Here is a 19,446-nt window from a genome sequence, read left to right as displayed (position 1 = left end):
TTCATATTAATTTTGATTAGAAATGTTGAAAACTAAAGGATCTTTTAAAATATAATTACTTGTTAAAGGAATCATTTTTTAAAAGAGAATAATAAATATGAGGTAGGATGGCAAAGTGGATAGAGAGTTGGCTTCCTAGCCAAGACCAGGGTTCAAGTTCAACCTCTCAGTACTTCGGGCAACTCTCTAAGATTTTAAGTTGGAGAGAAGGTGCTAATCTGCATTGGTGGAAGTTGTTCTCCTATTTGGGCATTCCCCATGCCAAAGAAATCAGAGGTCCAGTGTTCCTATCCTTAGAGATAAACATGAAACTGTGATGTTATTTTTTTTAATCTCCTAGCTAGCAGAATAAGAGTCAAATAATTTTTTCTCCTTCAGATGAAATGCACTGTTCTATTAAAGATAAAGATATTAGAGCAGCATGTTTCAGAAATTCTTGGAAAATGAAAGATAAATTGTTTTGCTTGTCTATGCTTTTTTCCTTGTGTTTTTGTTCTTTCAACCAAGGAAGTAGGTATAATATATATTGTATTTCTTGCCTTCTCAGTGGGTAGAGAAGGGACAGGAAGAAGGGAGAGAATTCAGAACTGAAAATTAGTTGTGCAGTTGTCTAACTTTTCATGACCCTATTTGGGGTTTCCCTGACAAAGATACTGGAGTGGTTTACCATTTCCTACTCCATTCCAGACCACTTTACAGATGAGGAAGTGAGGCAAACAGGGTTAAGTGGCTTGCCCAGAGTCACATACCTGCTAAGTGTCTGGGGTCAGATTTGAACTTTGGAAGATGAGTCTTCCTGACTTCAGGCCCCACACTCTATCCACTATGCTATCTAACTGCTGCAGGAGGAAAAAAATAAACTCTTGTTTAAAAAAAAAAAAAAGCAACTGGCAGCTAGGTGGTACAGTGGATGGAACACTGGCTTGGAGTCAGGAAGATCTGAGTTCAAATTCAACCTCGCACACTTACTAGTTGTGTGACCCCGGGCAAGTCAACCCCATTTACCTTAGTTCTTCATCTGTAAAATGGGGACACTGGAGAAAGAAATGGCAAACCACTCCAGTACCTTTGCCACAAAAATCTCATGGACTTCTCCATGGGATCACAAAGAGTCAGACATGACTGAAAAACAACAACAAATTGAAAAAGAAAAGAAAAGGAGAGGTAAATGGATTAATAATAATAATGCTGATAATAACTAACATTTATATGGCACCTATTTCTGTGATAGACATTGTACTAAGCTCTTTATAGATATTATCTTATTTGATCCTCAGAACAATCTTCTGAGATAGGTTCTATTATTATCCTCGTTTTACAGATGAGAAAACTGAGACAAACAGAAGTTTCTGGCAAGTGACTTTCCAGGGTCACATAGCTTGTAAGTTTCTGAGGCCATATCTGAACTCAGGTCTTCCTGACTCTTGGTATGGTGGTACCTAGCTACTAGTATAATTATAAATCTAATATACATTTGCTAGACAGTTTTTATAGATCCATATTCATGAATGTTAAAAAGGTTCAAACTGAAAGGAATCTTAGTCCAAATCTTACAGATTGAATTAAAGCCCCAGAGACAGAGCTACCTAATAAAGCAGGGTCATGTCTGCTATGGTCTCAGGGGTCTCATGTATCTGAAATGAACATATGTGAAGTCCTGGGATCAAGGAACGTCAGTACTAGAGGGGCCCTGATGGATTAAGCACAACCCCCTCATTTTACAGATAAGGAAACTGAGTGATAGAGGTATTAAGTGATGTTGAAGATGTCATGACCCAGTAATCTGATCTTTCTCCAAGCATGGGAAGGTCAGTCTCAAGAACATTTAGCTCACAATCTAAGTAGTGTTGCCTTTATTTTTTTTTAATTATCCAAGATCACATAAAGTACTTTAGTAGCAGAACCTGAATTCAATTCTAAATTCTCTCTTCTTCCTAGAGGCTTTGTAATTTTTAGGTTCTAGACAAGTAGCTTTTGAGCACAGATAGGCATGAGTTCTAGGCAATCTCTTGGACTTCCTTCTTTGTGTAAGATACTGAGGCCATAACTTCTAGTTTATTGAGCTTTGCCTATTGTGAAAGTAATTTTTAATTAAGCGAAGCCTGTGTTTTGACTTATCATTTTGCACATGACTGTATATTAATTTCATAATAATTCAAGTAGAAATTGGCCGATTTTTGCTAAACTTGTGAAAATACTAACAGGTATCAAAAGATTAACTTCAGTCTGTGCATTGGCCAGCCATACTGAAACAAAATGGCAGTCAAGACAACTTTTGAAATGGATATTTCTATTAGGAATTAAGGCTATAAAGACAAATGTCTTAATAGGAAAATAGGCTCAGTTTTCCATTTTAAAACAAAATTTGTCATACTACTTTTACTATAATCTATGCTGGGTAAAAGCAAAAACAGTTATTTACCAACATTGACTAATCTTCAATGAATAGGTATTAGGTAGTATGCCCCTAAGAGAAGCTCTCAGAACCACTTCTAATTGCTGTTCAGTTGTGTCTGACTCTTCTTGACCCCACTGGGAATTTTCTTGGCAAAAATACTGGTGTGGTTTGTCATTTCATTCTCCAGCTCATTTGCAGATGAGGAAACTAAGGCAAATAGAGTTAAGTGACTTGCCCAGGGTCTCATAGTTATTAAATATCTGAGGCCAGATTTGAACTCAGGTCTTCCTGACTTCAGGTCTGGTCCTCTATCCACTGTGGCACCTAGCTGCTCCACTTAGGGTACTAGTCTATACAAATAGAGCTACCAACATGCAAACCCATCCACCATTCTTTTAAAATGATTCCATAATCAGAGATAAGATCACACAAGTCATATTATATAATGCCTAAACACATTATTAAAATAATCAGTGATGCATGTGAAATGATTCTGCTTTAGTCAGGTATTACCTGTGCTGTTCATGCAGTGACTCTACTCTGGTTACAAAGTCTTTATTCTGATCTGGTATAAACTGGCTATCAGAAAGATATCCTGAAAGATGCAGTGAAGAGTTATGGTCTCCAAAGTGAGCTATTAAGAAAAAAAAGGGAGAGGGGAAATTAATGATTAATTTAATCTTTTATTCATACAGTCTGTACTAACAGAATACAACAGCATCATAGTCAGAAGCATTAATAGTTCTATAAATGAGACTAACAAAGATAATACTCCTTGCTATGTGCACACAATAAGGAATTCCCATCATAGCTGAGAGCCAGGATGAGTCCGAAGAAAGCTCCCCTTTGGACTTGGTCCTTTACCATGTTCACTGCTGATAGATGAACTGGAAATATTCATTCTATTTGACCACACACAGTACAACAGTTTAGGCTTAGATCTTGGGTTTAGACAAATAAGAAATCTCCCTCAGAAATAACATGCTAGTATTACAAACAAAAATTCAAATCTGGTGTCAGACACTTACTAGCTGTATGACCCTGGGCAAGTCACTTAACTCTGTTTGCCTCAGTGTCCTCATCTGTAAAATGAGCTGGAGAAGGAAATGGCAAACCACTCCAGTATCTTTGCCAAGAAAACCCCAAATGGGGTTATGAAAAGTCAAAGATGGCTGAAAATGACTAAACAAAAAACAAATTATACATATACATGTCTTTCTACATCTAACAGATATCATACAAACCTTCATACACATACACACTGTTATATAAATTCCTTTAGTCCTAAGTTTGAAATTTCTATTAGAAGGACTTTATTTTTATCATCTTCCTGGTCTATACTATAACAATATAGTACTGCTTCTCTCTCCTTTGATTCTGACATAAGTACTTCCCAATAATTTTCTACCCTCATGCTAATAGATCTCCATAGAGGAGAGAGAGCTTGTTGGCATATAGGGCTATGGCACCTTCTTCTACTGCATCTGTTTCTTCTAGACAAGCTATTGTTCTTTTCAAGTGCCAGGACTAAATCCTAATTCCTCTTTAAGAACCTATGGGAGTTCCTATTGCCTTCTCAGTGCTCATCTCTGCTGGATGACAAGCCCTTCCCTGGGAAGCCATGCTATTCTTTTTTTTTTGGCCAAGGTTATCTTTATTCCCATTCAATTCTGCTGACTTGATACCCAGACAATCCACATGCGTGTTTTGTGCCCCACCTCTGTCTTGCTAACCCATTCCTTTGTTCCCCTCTTCTGTTAAAATCCCATGATACATGACCTCTGTGTTTATGGGCTGCAGGCTCTCCTAGCCTCCTTGGGGACAGTGCAATCACAGCTGAGAGCTATGAACTCAATGGGAGTGAGAACCAGTCTGCCCTCTACTGGGAGCAATGGAATTTGTGGTCTTAAATCAATGCTGCCTGGATTAACCTTATCACAGTATTTCAGAGTTGGGAAGGACTCAGAAGTCACCCAGGCCAACCCATATTAAAATACACACACACACACACACACACACACACACACACACACACACATACTCTCTCTCTCTCTCTCTCTCTCTCTCTCTCTCTCTTTAATATATCCAACAAGTATGGCCATTCAACTTGTGCTTGAAGACCTCCAATTATGGGGAACCATGTGGCATGAGAGGCAGTGTGCCATAGTGACACTGAATTTTAGAATCAGAAAGATCTGAGTTCAAATCTCACCTCAGATATTTAGTTGTTGTGTGACCCTGAGAAAATCACTTAATCTCTCTATGCTTCAGTTTCCTCATCTGTAAAATGAGGGCACTGACTCAATGACCTCTAAATTCCTTCTAGCATTGACGCTGAGTGAAGTGAGCAGAACTAGTAGAACACTGTATATAGTAACAATAACACTGTATGATGGTCAACTATGATTGATTCATGATGGTATCCATATCCAGAGAAAAAACAATTGTGGAGTCTGAATGCAGATCAAAGTATACTCTTTTCACTTTTTAATTTTTTTTCTTTTTCTTTTTTCGTAACATTTCATAATGTGGAAATATGTTTTACATTATTGCACATGTATAACCTATATCAGATTGCTTGGCATCCTGGAGAGGGAGTGGAGGGAGGAAGAAAAATTTGGAACTCATAATATTTCAGAAAACGAATGTTGAAAATTGTCTAACTCGTTTTCAACATTTGTTTCCACAAGATTTTGAGTTACAAATTTTCTCCCCGTCTTTCCCCTATCCCCCACCCCAAGATAGCAAGCCTACTGAATACCCCTTCCCCCAGTCTGCTCTCTCTTATATCATCCTCCATCACCCCCAACTTTCTAGTAGGGTAAGATGGATTTCTATACCCCAGTGCCTGTGTATCTTAATTCCCAGTTGTATGTAAAAAAACAATTTGAAAATTGTCTAATTGGAAAATAATAAAATACTATTAAAAATAAATTTCTTCTAGTTCTAAATCTACAATCTAAGGTAACCCATTACACTTTTAGATAGCTTTGTCAGGAAATTCTTCTTTACATAAGTCCCAAACTTGAATCTTTGCAGCCCACCCCACATTGTGCCCAGCTCTACTATCTTGCTCTGCCAAGTGAATAAGCTCAATCCCTCTTCAACATGGCAGCTCCTCAAATATCTGAAGGCAACTCCCATGTTCTTCCTGAGTCTCTTCCCTAGTTCCTTCAAATTTGGTCTTTATGTGGTATAGACTTAAGGTCACCCACCACCCTCGTTATACTTGTTGAGATGCTCTAGATAGAAGAAAGGAAATTTGCAGGAAACTTTATGTGGAAAGACAAGGTGAACAAAGAGACATTCTCTTGGTTTCTACTATAGCTGTAACTAACTACCATCTGAATCCAGGCAGCAGGTAAATGACTGCAGCCTGAACCTGGCCAACCAGTGGAACCCTTTTATCTGTGATAACTGCCTGCAGACTGACAAGAATCTAGGTTGCACAGCAACAGGTGATCAGAAGAAAAGGGGGATGCACTGACTGGTTCAAAGCTTCAAACCAGCTCAAAGCAGTGATACCAGAAGTTTACCCTCCAGGGGGCCACCTTGTGGGGTCTTTACCCTAGAATTTCCCTCTACTGTTGGATATGTGAACTCATTCCCATTCAGTAAAAGGTTTTTGGGTTTTTTTTGCTATGATATTGTGTTTCTTACTATCCTGAATCTCCCATGATTTGAGCCCAGGCCTTGTGTGCCACAGTCGTTCTCCATCTTACCTATATTCTTCTCAAAATGGGGTATCCAGGGGCAAAGACCATCCTGTGACCAGGGCAGTGCACAAAGGGACAGCCTTCTCCCTAGAAGCTCTGCCTTTCCTAACAGAGTCTAAAAGTAAATTGAGGTGGTTTTTTTTGGGGGGGAGAAGCTGCCACATCTCATATTGAACTTTTTGTCCCCAAAAGCTCCCATATCTCTTCTGAAAAACTGCTGTCTAAATGCTGTTGCTGTTGCTTAGTTATTTTTCAGTCATGTCAGATTTGTCAAGACCTCGTTCGGGGTTTTCTTGGCAAAAATACTAGAGTGGTTTGTCATTTCCTTCTCTAGCTCATTTTACAGATGAGGAAACTGAGGCAAACAGGGTAAAGTGACTTACTTGTGGTCACAAATTAATAAGTATCTGAGGCCAAATCTGAATTCAGGTCTTCCTAATTTCAGGCCCTGAGCTCTATCCACTGTGCTTAACTTGCTACCCGATGCCCAGTAATACTAGATATATGACCACAAGTAAATTGTTTAACCTCTCTGAGCCTCAGTTTTCTCATCTGTAAAATGGAGATAAAACTGGCAATCTTCTTACCTCCAGGACAACTCTAAGTCCCACCTACCACCTATACCTCATCACACCCCAAATACTGCCCTGCACTCCAACCTCAAACATCCATGTCTTTATTATTATTCCTGAAATGTCTGCCCTCTTGTCCCCTTCCCATGGGAAACTCTTTCCCATCCTTTTTTTAAAATTTAAATTTATTTATTTACTTTTAGTTTACAACGTTCAATTCCACAATCCCTTGAGTTTCAAATTTTCACCTCCTCCCTTCCCTTCCCCCGCCCCGCCACCCATGGTGGCATGCAACCTGATATAGGTTCTACAAATACCTTCACACTGAACATTAGTTAAGTTGTAAAGAAGGATTATAACATTTCCCATCCTTTAAAATACAATTTGTATGCCATCTCCTCTACCTAAATAACCTTGTCCCCTTGCCCTCTCATAGGACAGTTTTTATAATGCTCTTAATATGCAAAATAAAATGCATTATAATTGTCTTTAGAGGAATATTTCCCCAATCAGCCCAGTAGCTAGGGTTTGGAGGTGGGCAATAACTTTCTTATGGTACTTCTCAATGATGGGATTTCAACAGGTTGAAGAGTACAATTACTTTTGTTACTTTTCACATTTTACAGATGGTGCTAAAAAAGATCAATGCCAATGTACAATTCTATTTCAGCAAACTATTGGGGTGCGGCATATTATGATTTAGTAGGAATTACAGCAGATCTGCATTTGGAGTGGGGCCTAAGTTTTAGCCATAGCTCTGTCACCTACATGAATTCAGGCAACACAAGTTACCCCAACATCCCCATACAGAAACAGCACAGAGTTGGAAGGAATCTCAATAGTCAGTCAGTCCAAATTACAGCCATGGAGGAATGCCCAACATTCTCAACAGAGTTCTCATCCAGCTCCAGGGATGGGGAAAGCTGCCTATTTTTGAACAGGTCTCATTATTAGAAAGTCATTCCTTATGTTGAGCTAAAATCTGCCTTTTCAGTTTCACTCACTGTTCTTACATGTCAGTCCTCTAAGAAAGAACAAGACAAATCTAATGCCCCTGCTACAGAAAGTCCTTCAAGTATTTTGAGATATCAACAATGACCTTCTTTCCTCCTTGAAGTATTTTTTTGCTTCATTCCTTTTGGGTAAGAAATACAGAACAAAATAAAAGTGATAAACAGTCTTTCTTCCTTAACTGGAAGTACTATACTAGAAAGTCTGCTGTTGCAGAAGGTTCTCAGTCCTCTAACCATCCTGGACCCCTGCCCACAGCCATACCCTCCCTGGCTTCATCCTTCCTTGTCAATGTGTGTTCTAAAATGTCGCAGTTGGTCTAACCAGTACAGAGAACGGCCCTTAAAGATGTACCTCATATCAAAGTAGCTTTTCATTACTATAATTCTATAACAAGTTCTATCTTATCACATAATGGAGATACTTATGAAACTGTGTCTTTTTCAATCTATTATTCATGTCCAACTCTTTATGACCCCACTTGGGGTTTTCTTGGCAAAGATACTGGGAGTGATTTGCCATTTCCTTCTCCATTGCACTTTACAGATCAGGAAACAAACAGGGTTGAGTGATTTGCCTAGGGTTACACAGCTAAGAAGTATCTTCAAATAAGATTTGAACTCAGGTTCAAACTACAAAGCTGGGATTCTATCTGCTAAGCCACCTAGCTGCTTCCATGAAACTGTATTAACCTCCCATTAATATTTCAATTTCATTTGGTTTCCTCCCTTACCACCACACTGTAGGAATTGTTTACATTGACCTCAGAGGAATTCATTCTCACGATGCACCCCATTTTCCATTAATCTATGGGCTTTTATCAAAGTACTATGTGGTTCAAAATCAAGTTCAATTAAAGGAGAATCTAAGCTCCATGACGGCAGGATATATTTTGGTTTTGTCTTCATATTCCTAGTTCCCTAGTAGAGTGACTTGCATTGGAAGATGTTTCAGAAATGTCTGTAGAATTAAAAGTGTCATTCTAATCTGGTTTCAGATGAAGCCCATAACTCTCTCTGGCCTCTTATATTAGTGAGGGTATAATCTCAGGACTGAGAGAGGTGATGAATGTAGGGTACAGAAAAAACAGGGTCAGAGAACTTATTTTGGTTGATTATGCATACAAGGAATTTCTTTTTGCTTTTTTTCCCAATGGAATGAGTGGTAAGGGAGAGAAAATAAATTTTTTAAATAAATTTAATTTAAAAAAATAATTTAAAAAAAGGATAACACACATTTCCCCAAACTTGCATCAAATGGCCTGACATAAAAGCAGCACCACAACAGACTGTCTGAGGAAAAAGGGCACAGAACTACTTGGTAGGAAACCACCTGGTGTGTATATATTTCTGAACAAGAATCTCATCTGTGAAAGCACAGATAATTCTTCTTCTATAGGAATATGTCTCATAAAGCTGAAAAAATTTGATCACCAGCATCAAAAGAGTCCTTAATGTTAGTATTTATTTATTATTTTTTATTGGGTTTTTTTTTTGCGCTTTTTTAGAGGGCAATTGGGGTTAAGTGACTTGCCCAAGATCACAATTTTTTGTGTTAAGTGTCTGAGGCCGGATCCGAACCCAGGTCCTACAGGGCCGGTGCTCTATTCACTGTACCACCTAGCCACCCCTTTGCTAGTATCTATGAGCCTGGACTAACTGCCTCCAATGAATACTGATGAATACACAATTTTTGTTCCCTATTTATCTGTTCTTTCTCCACTACATGGTTGTATCTTTACCCTTGCTCTCTATTGATCATGGATGGTATACTTGCATTTTACCAACATAAATTGCCTTATTAAATGATAATGATATAACTAATATCAATAATTAATGATAACTCTTATGATTGGATTTCAGTAGATCAAAGAATATGATGTTGTGACTTATCACATATTACTAAATTGCAAAAAGAAAAATATTGCCAATTTGCAATTCTATCAAGAAAACCACGAGTGTCCCTCTTTTTCCAAATCCTGCCACCACATAATTGTGTTACTTTTAGCTGCTTCTCAACTTGATAAGTCAACTTGATAGGTAGGAACCTCAAAGCTGTTTTTTGCTAAATTTGTCGGGGCAGGGGGGTGGTCATGAGTCAGAATGAGTTTTTTAAAAACAATTATTTATGGGATATTCTCTGTTGTAAAAAAAAATTAGCAAAGGTGACTTGGATTAAATGAGTTTCTCAAATTTTAAATATTATGATTTTATCTACTTGCTGCAAAAATTTTTCTACTTTTTATTTTGGTATTTTCTTTTGCATAACTTTATTTTTGAAATAAAATTCTTCTACCTTATAATTTTTATATGTTCAGTCATTAAAAATGATCTGCCCTCCAGAGTGGAGATACACCTTCTTCTTTTTAATAGTTTTTCTTATATTCAAAAAAAATTATGTGGACCCAGTTGGAATTGATTTCGGTATAGAGTATGAAGCAAAGATATAAATTTATTTATTGCCTTGCTCTAGCCATTGTTCTTAAATTTGTCAAATAATGAATTCTTTCTCCAGCTGCTATCATATTCTCCAGAGTTACCAAGGAATAATCTTTTATACTTATTTGGTCTTATATTCTGTTCTACTTATCTTTTCTTCACCCCTTTCTTTAAAAAAAATGTTTTTGCCCATCATCAGACAGTTTTTATGTGAACTTTTTCATCTTATGTTTTAAAGTCCAGGAGGGCAAATACAACTTTTTTGACTTTTCTCTCCCAAATTTACCCTTTAAAAATGCTACCCATTTTTTTTCCATATAAATTTCACTACAACTTATCTAATAATAACAATTGCTAACATTTATATAGTACTTAATAAATTCCAGGTACTGCATTAATTTAACAATTATTATCCCATTTAATCCTCACAACAACTCTGAAAGGTAGGTGCTATTCCCCTTTTACAGGAAATTAAGGCAACCAAAGATAAAGTGACTTGCCCAGGGTCACACAGCTACTAAGTATCTGAGGCTGGAATTGAACTCAGGTCTTTCTTACTTTAGGCCCAGGGTTCTATTCACTGTACCACCTAGCTGCTTCTTATGACAATCTATTTGGTTTCTTTTTTTTTTTTTTCCTTTTTTTAAGGGGCAGGGGGGAGGAGAGGACTTTATTACAGACTGCTGCTGGGTGTGGCAGCACACTCCTATAATCCCTGGTAATCCTGGTTAGGGCTGATGATGGATTTATTGAGTTCTATAGATCTGAAAAGCTCTTAATATCTGTACTAAGTACAGCACCAATGTGCTCAGAGTGGGAGGAAGAACAGGCTGCCTATAAAGGGGGCAAATGGTCCTGCTCAGAAATGGACCAGGTCAAAGTTTCTGTGTTACTCAACAGTGGAGTTGGACCTGTGAGAGGACACTGCACTTCTAGCCTGGGTAAAATGGGAACATGGTTCTCAAAAAACAAAACAAATAAAAAATCAAATTCTTAGCACATGTTAAAGTGGTGAAAGCAGGTACTCTTGTTTCAGACCTACTCTTAGTGAAAATGCTAAATAGTTTTTTACATTTCGGAATGTCTGTAGGTTTTAGTCAGAAATTTTCTGGGGTAAAAAAAATTCCCATAACTATTATTCTTTTTTTTTTTTTTTAGCAATTGGGGTTAAGTAACTTGCTCAAGGTTACACAGCCAGTTATTTCTGGGTGTGGTGCTAAATATCTGAGCCCAGATTTGATCCCCAGGTCATCCCGACATTGGGGCCGGTGCTCTTACTCGCTGTGCTACCTGGCCACCCCCATAACTGTTATTCTTAAGATTTCTGTTATAAGGTAGATGCTGTATTCATTAATTTTTCTTGTATCACATATATTTATTTTTTCCTAATCTTAAACCATCCCTGAAGGCCTAATATAAATATTACATGGTTACAAAGAATGATTTTGATTAAACTGTTGCATTATTCCATCTGCTAATTTTCTGTGTAGCATTTTAAAAATTTCTTTTTAGCAAGTGTTAGAAACAAGATAAAGTTTGTCTCAAGAAGAATGGCAGCATTCCTTCTTCCTTGATATTTAGAAATAAGCTACACAACATAGGATTTGTTGTTGCTGTTGTTTTATTTTGGAAAATCTGACCCATAAGCTCATTTGGGCCTAGTGTTTCTTGTGGGAAAACTGACAGTTGACTTGTATTTCTTGTGTGAAATTGGTTTACTCAAATTATCTATTTCTTGTTCTAGCAGTTTCAATAACGTAGTCATCTTTTTCATTGAACTTTTCAAATTTATTGGCACAAAGTAATGTGCAATATTCTCAGACTATATTCCAAATTTCTTTTTTGCTTGTCAGGATCCTTTTTTAATTTTATAAAATTTGTTTTCACATTCCTTCTTTTGGTTAAACATGTCAATGGTCCCATCTTTTAAGATAATTTTTTTTATTTTGTTAATTTAATATTTTATTTCTGTTTTTATCTCTATTCTCTCATTTTCCATTTTCTTTTGCACTATTATGTTGTTCCTTCTATAATGACTTCATGGGTAGACTTATTTTAGTCTTTTTCTTTTTTATTAATATAGGGAGCTAGTACTGTAAATTTGCCTCAAAGAATGGTTTGGGCTCTATCTTAGAAATTTTGATAAATTGTATTACCATTGTAATTTTAAATATTCTTTTAATTTTCTAATTTCTTTTTAGCTCTTTGATGGAAACATTTTTAATCTCCATGTAATCTTTATTTTTAAAAATTCTTGTTATTTCTTTTTTTTTTTTAAAGCAATCAGGGTTAAGTAACTTGCTCAAGGTTACTTACGTGGCCAGTTATTTCTGGGTGTGGTGCTAAGTATCTGAGCCCAGATTGATCCCCAGGTCATCCCGACACTAGGGCCGGTGCTCTTACTCACTGTGCTACCTGGCTGCCCCGCAATTCTTGTTATTTCTAATTTCTTATAATGAAATGTTTATATCTCCTATTGTTACATTCTTATTTACTGCTTCTTATGCTGTTAATGTCTCTTTTATTATTTTAATTTTGAAATGTCTGATATAGTAAAATATTGATATTATTGCATTGATGTATATGTATTCATTAAAGTTCCTTTCAGCACGGTATATAGTACCCTTTTGTGTCCCTGACATTTTCTAATTTGAATCCAATTTTATCAGATATTAGTCTTTCCTTTTTAAAAAATTGCAGTTACATATTTTAGACCAATTAATGTTCTAATACCTGTACATATCTTTTTCTACTGAATGCTCTTCCTCTAGGCAACATTTTAATGTATTTCATTTTTTAAATCATCCCATAACTCTCTTCCTTTTAATGGTACAAACCAGACCATTCATAGTTATTAAATTTGATTTGCCTCCTGAAATTTTTGTTCTTAATATGATCCAAGAGGTAAAACCATCTTTTTTTTCCCTGTAACTATTTCTCCTGCTAGAGACAGCATGGTATAGTGATAGAAAGCTAAGCCTTGGAGTTAAGATGATCTGTGTCTGGACAACCAATTAATAATCAATTATTTAATATTTTTTAAGCATTTATCTGCCAAGGACTGTGTTAAATATTAAGTATATGAATAAAAGTGAAAACAGTCCCTGGCTTCAGTGGGTTTACAGCCCTACTGGTGCAGAGAACATAAATACTATGCACAAACAAGTATATACAAAATACACACAGAGTAGACCTAGGCTATCTTTAGAGCCTTCTAGTCATTGGGCTCAAATAGAGGAAACAGTACATACTCTGCATTAACGAACATATGAGGAGATGAAAGCCAACCTTATTTGACTTAGTTCTAGTTACTGAGGGACCAGGGAAGGACTCATGCAGAAGGTGGCATTGAGCTGAGGCCTGAAGGAATCCAGCAATACTAAGAAGCTGAGATGAGGAAAGTGAGCATTCTAACCATGGAAGGAACCAGTATTGTACACAGGAGAAGAAACATTTTGTATGAGAGCAACAAATTGACCAGTATAGTAGAAGGTAGTAATGTGTAAGATCACAAAGACAAAGAAGGCTCAGGTTGGGTATGCCAAACTCAGGAATTCCTATTTCTTCCTACAGGTGAGTAGAAGCCCATTCGAGCTCCTTGAATAGGGGAGCGATATGTATGACTTGCCCTTTGGGAAAATCATATTGGTAGTTGGATTGGAGAGAGGAGAGACTCAAGGTAGGGAAATCAATGAGGAGACTACTACAATGGTCCTAGTGAGAGGCAATCAGGGCCTGAAGTAGGATGGTGGCTGTATGAATGGAGAAAGGGGGCATTATATGTGTGTATATGTACATATATGTATATATGTATGAAATAAAAATTGGCAACTATATATAAATATATCTGTACTTAATTATAGCCTTGGGGAGGTGGGAGGGTTGTGCAGCAGGAAAAAAAAAGAACAAAGTAAAAAGTGCACAACAGAAAACAAAAGAAACTTACAAGGAAGCAGAGAAAAGATAGCTCCCAACACAATGCATAGAGTTTATCATATAGGCTTTCTTGAACTGGAATTTTGTTGCTATATATTTTGAATTCTCTCATATTCTGCTGTGCACATAACATGCTTTTATCCCTTTTTATTTTGTATTTAAGCTTCAATACTTAAGTTAGTAATATGTTTCTTTTTCTTTTCTCTGTTTTTTTAAGTATTTAAGTTTTAGTTTAAGTTATAATATCTAAATATTTAAGTGTAAAATAAAAGAAAAACTGTTCATTGGCAACTGACTGGTACAATGAGTGAGAATGAGAGGTCAAGAATGACACCAAGGTTGCAAACTTAGGTAACTGAAAGGATACTGATATTCATGACAATGACAGGGAAGTACGTAAGAGGGGTGAGTTTGGGGAGTAAAGTTAATTAGAGTTCAGTTTTGGTCATGGTATCTTTGAGACATCAATGGGACATAAGAATAAAATTTCTTCTAGGTAGTTGGTAAAATGAGACTGGAGCTCAAGGGAGAAAGTAGAACTAGGTTTATAAATCTGGGAGTCATCTATATAGGGATAATAATTGAAGAAAGTCATAAGAACAGATCAGATTATCAAGTGAGAGATTAAAGAAAGAAAAGAGAGCCTAGGACATATTGGTTACTGAAGAACAGTTAGATATGTAGGAGGAGAATCAAGGAAGAATAGTATCATGAAACCCAGAGAGGAGAAGAAGGTAGCCAACAATGCCAAATGAGGAAGAGGCTTAAGAAGGATGACAACTGAGAAAAGGCCATGAGATTCAGCAATTCAGAAACCACCCATAACTTTGAGAAAGAAGTTTCAGTTGAATAATGAATGAGAATGCAGAAGGTTTAGGAAAGAAAAGCAGAAGTAGGGGAACTGAATCTAAATAGCTTTTTCAAGAAGTTTAGCTGAGAAAGGATGCAATATATAAGATGATTGTGGGGATGCTAAGGTCTAATTGGGCTTTTGAAGAATGGGAGACATTTGGGGGTGCTTGTCAGCAACAAGAAAGGAACCAATAGATAAGAAGACTAAAGATTGCAGAGAGGGGATAACTGAAGGGGAAGTTTGCTAGAGAAGCTGGGAGGGGATTGGATCAAAGGCACAACTACGGGGGTACCCTTGGAAAGAAGAACCACTTCTTTATCAGAAACTAGAGTGAAGGATGAAAAGGTAGGGAGGGGTAAAAACATAAGAATGGGGGGAGAAGAGGGAGCTGACAGCTAATGCTCTCATTCTTTATGGTGAATTATAAAGGAATGCCCTCTCCTGAGAGAAAGGGGGAGAGAGAGAGGGGGGGGAGTGTGTGTGTGTGTGTGTGTGTGTGTGTGTGTGTGTGTGTGTGTGTGTAAGGGTATTACACAACTAGAAAAGAGAAGAAAATATTTGGAACAGTCTCTGTAGGGAGCAGAATAAAGATTCAATTGGAGAGCAGTAGAAGAATCAGCTTGTTTCAATGAGGGTTTCAGTTTGTGAATATATAACAAACATTTAATAGACCGACTCAGCATTGTTTTGTGACTTCTTCCAAATCTGTCTAGTAGCAAAGGAAGCAGGGAGGCAGGCAGTGGGAGTACTCCAGGGTCAGAGATCAGTAAGACATGACTGGTGATAAGAAAAAGGAACAGGGAATTCCAAAGTAAAGCACAGAACTCAGTTGGACTAGTTAGCCAAAGGATCAGGATTGAGAAGAGAAGAGAACACTTCAGGGTAGATAGACTGGAAGTCATAATAACAATAAAGAATAAGTTTAGAAATATAAAGCATGGGGGTGAGAGAATAAGGATTGAAGAAATTCTTGAACATGTGTAATGCCTGAGAAAGATAGCAAAGTTAAAGATAGGGCCAACTCTGTCCAAAGGCAGGAAAGAAGAAAAGAGTAGGTCCTATGAGTTGAGAAGACAGAGGAAGTAATAAGTTGGGGTAGTTAAGGGAACAGTAACATGGGTCATCACAGTCTCTTAGTATGACAGCAGGACTCAGGATAGCGAAAGAGACTGACCTATTTAGAAAGGATGTAAATAGACCTAGGTACTAACAGATTGCAGTCACAAGGATCTGTATCTGTATCAATCTGTATCAATAAGGAGAGATTGAAGAGTGATGGTGGTACAGGGAGAATCTGAAAGTGGTAAGAAAAAACAAGCATTATCGAAAAGTCAATTAGGAAGGATGTGAAAGAATATATAATTAGGACTGGAAAGGATGGTTAGGGATGTGGCAGCGTCCTGGGGGGAGCCTCTGCAATATATTAGAAGGTGTCTGACTTTGGACAAGTCATTTAAAATCTTGGTGCTCTAAGTTAAGAGAATTCTCCAAGACTGTAAATTACATACTAGTTGCCTATCTGCTTTAGTAGAGGGACTTTTCAAACCAGGAGTTCCCCCTATAGTGATCAAATCACAGGACTAGACAAATAACCCTCCGAAATTTCTACTGCAGAAAATTTAAAAAAAAATTACTTTTGAAAATGAACAAATCCATTTAAGTTTTCATCCTGTAAAATAGGAGCTCCCTAACTCCCTAACTGTCACCCACTTTTGGCCAGAAAGGGATTTCATTTTGCAGGTCTCTGCCTGCCTTTTTTCCCCTACTCCTGCCAAGCCTTGTAAAGAAGCCTAGAAATAAATCTTAACTCTTTTCTTCTTCCCTATTATAATGTACATAATTATTATCTCAAATCCTAATTTGTTTCTATCTCTAATAAAATCTTACATAGCATACTCTATAGTCTCAACTAAAGATAATAACAGAACTAGACTACTATTTAATTAGTAACAAACATCTTATCTCACTGATCTGAAGTTGCTTGCTCCCCAACTGTGGTGATCTCTTTAATTGTGAACTTTTTTTTTCAATAAATTCCTTTAATTTGACATGCAATTTTTAGATCCAATTCTCTATCTTTAAGGCCTGTGCATATTTTTTTTTTTTTTTACCAATTCTGCCTTCTTTTTCATCTAATTAGTGAAAAATCTGGGGAGATTCTAATCAGTACTTTATTATAAGTGCCACCCATGGGCCCAGGGGCAAATACATAATTTATTTTCCTTTCTTGACTATTTAAAAACTATCTTTATCATTCTGAAATTTGATAATTATATGTTTGGGAGACTACAGTTTTTAATTTCTACGTGTTGAAGCACTATTGATTTTCTTTGCCTGTGGACTGATTACTGTTTTACATTTGAGGAAATTTTCTCCAATTACTTCTTCTAATAAGAGTACGGGGTACAGGATAGAATCCTGGCATTGGACCCTAGAAAACCTAAATTCAAGCCCTGTCTCTAATACGTACTGGTTCTGTGACTCCCGGGTACATCACTGAACCTTGTACTGTAGGCACCTTCTAAGACTATAAAATGTAGCAAAAGTATTGGCATGTAATATGAGGGGCTTTGCACATGCAGGAGTACCCTAGACTCATGAAATTACAGGTCTATCTAAGCCCTATAAACCATCCTTAATCAAAAACTGTCTTCTTCCTTCTTTCTCCTGGTCCTGGTACATTAACAATCTCTTTAACAAATGCTTCATGATTGACTGACTAAACTCATTCTATTTTCAAAAATCTATTATTTAACTTACATCACACTTTTAAAGTTCTGTGACATTCTGAACTCAACTTTATTCTCACTACTGATCTTTCTTCAACTATATTTATTCCTTTTACTTCTTTCAAAAATGCTAGGTGGTGCTAGGTATAACCCTATGCAAGTCTCTGTTTGACTCAAGTCTCCTCAACCACCAAATGGGAATAATACCAGTCCCTACCTCATAGGGTTGTTGTGAGGATCAAATGAGATAAAATTTGTAAAGAGAGCTTAGCTCAGAGTGTAACACATAGTAAATGCTTATTCTCTTCCCCCTTCTCTGTTGCTAGGAAGGCTCTACACATTCTCCCCTGCTCTCTCTTTTCCTTTCCCATTTGTTCTGGCCTGGTCTTGGGATAATGGTTCCTAATCCTGTTCCCTCATCATCTCTGTCCACCCCAAAAGGGGTAGAAGAGGAAGAGAAAATATGACCTGATAGCAATTATTTTAATGGTGACTGGAGTAGATAAAATGGTGGTAATCCCATCTTTGGGCCCTCTCTCAACTCCAGAAATGGACAAATACTTGCCAACAGCAGACAAACTCCTCCATCAATACTTAACATTTACATAGAGCTTTACAGTTACAAAGCACTTTACATATATATATATATATATATATATATATATATAATTTTACTTGATCTTCACAACAACTCTGGGAGGTAGGTGTTATTATTATATCTATTTTATAGATGAGAGCTAATATTTCTAGTGTTTTAAGGTCTTGCAAAGTGCTTTACATATATTATCTCATTCTATCCTCATAATCACTCAAGGAGGTGCTATTATCATCCCCATTTCAAAGGTGAAGAAACTGAGGCAAAGTAAATTTCCCAGGGTTGCAGGGTAATTAACCATCTGAAGCAGGTCTTTGAATTTGAATTCAAATCTTACTGACTCCAAGTCCAGCTTTCCCTCCATTACTCTGTCCCTATTCTAAGTCCTTAGGAAATAGAAAAGTGGCTATGGCAGCAGTGACAGATTCCAGATTTCCTTTTTGCCCCTTCTTATTCCTCAACTTAGGGGATCATAAAGCTTGGGGAGGAAGTATGCTATATAACTGCAGAGGCAACTTAGACAACTTCTCTTCTGCTGTCCTCTTCTCAACTTGGGCCCAGAGCAGGATGCTGCAGTAACCCTCGTATGGCCCATCATTCCTCCATCTTGGCTCCATTGACAGGATGCAGAAACCATTTTGTTCCTCTAGCATCCTCTGCCCATAATGGGGAGTACAAGCATTGAGGAACAAGGCCAGTACTCTGTCTCAGCAGCAATGGCAAGTGGGCAGATTAAGCTGAGTTCCTCTCATGACATATTTTTTAATGGACTTGTGTTCTCGTTCTCTCTCTCTCTCTTTTAATGGACTTGTGTTCTCTTTCTCTCTCTCTCTTCTAATGGACTTGTGTTCTCGTTCTCTCTCTCTCTCTCTCTTTTGCCCCCCCCGCCTCTCCCTCCTTTCTCTCCCCATCCCCTCCCTCCCTCCCTCCTTTCTCTCTCCACCCATACCTTAGCAATGGTTATTGTTGGGGAAAATCAGTTCTTTGATTTCTGACTACTTCACTATCTTCCAGGAAGTACTCAAAACCTTATTAAATATTTGCTTAAAAATTTTTTTTTATACTACAGGTAACAGTTTATTGAGAAATTACCACTAAGGAAGTGTTTTGCTGGAACAGTTTGTACCAGAGAATTTATAAAAGATGCTAGTTGCTAGCAGCAACAGCTTTAATAAATTCATGGGATCATAATCATAAA

At 37.2% G+C, this 19,446-nt stretch overlaps 1 protein-coding gene across 1 annotated transcript in view; it reads right to left on the bottom strand.

Moving 5' to 3' along the window:
* LOC138168100 (tyrosine-protein phosphatase non-receptor type 3-like) overlaps positions 1-19,446 on the bottom strand; it is a 44,503-nt gene that overhangs the window by 7,489 nt on the left and 17,568 nt on the right. Inside the window, exon 3 of the mRNA XM_069097132.1 lies at positions 2,912-3,032. Within this exon, the coding sequence (XP_068953233.1) occupies positions 2,912-3,032 (121 nt within the window). The remainder of the gene's footprint in view (positions 1-2,911; positions 3,033-19,446) is intronic.

This window comes from Petaurus breviceps, unplaced genomic scaffold (genome assembly GCF_028583685.1).
Source record: "Petaurus breviceps papuanus isolate PSGF00001 unplaced genomic scaffold, PetGlider_PUasm1.0 351, whole genome shotgun sequence".
Lineage (NCBI taxonomy): Eukaryota > Metazoa > Chordata > Mammalia > Diprotodontia > Petauridae > Petaurus > Petaurus breviceps.
Note: the sequence above shows the minus strand (reverse complement) of the source record. Positions and strands in the feature narration are given on the sequence as shown.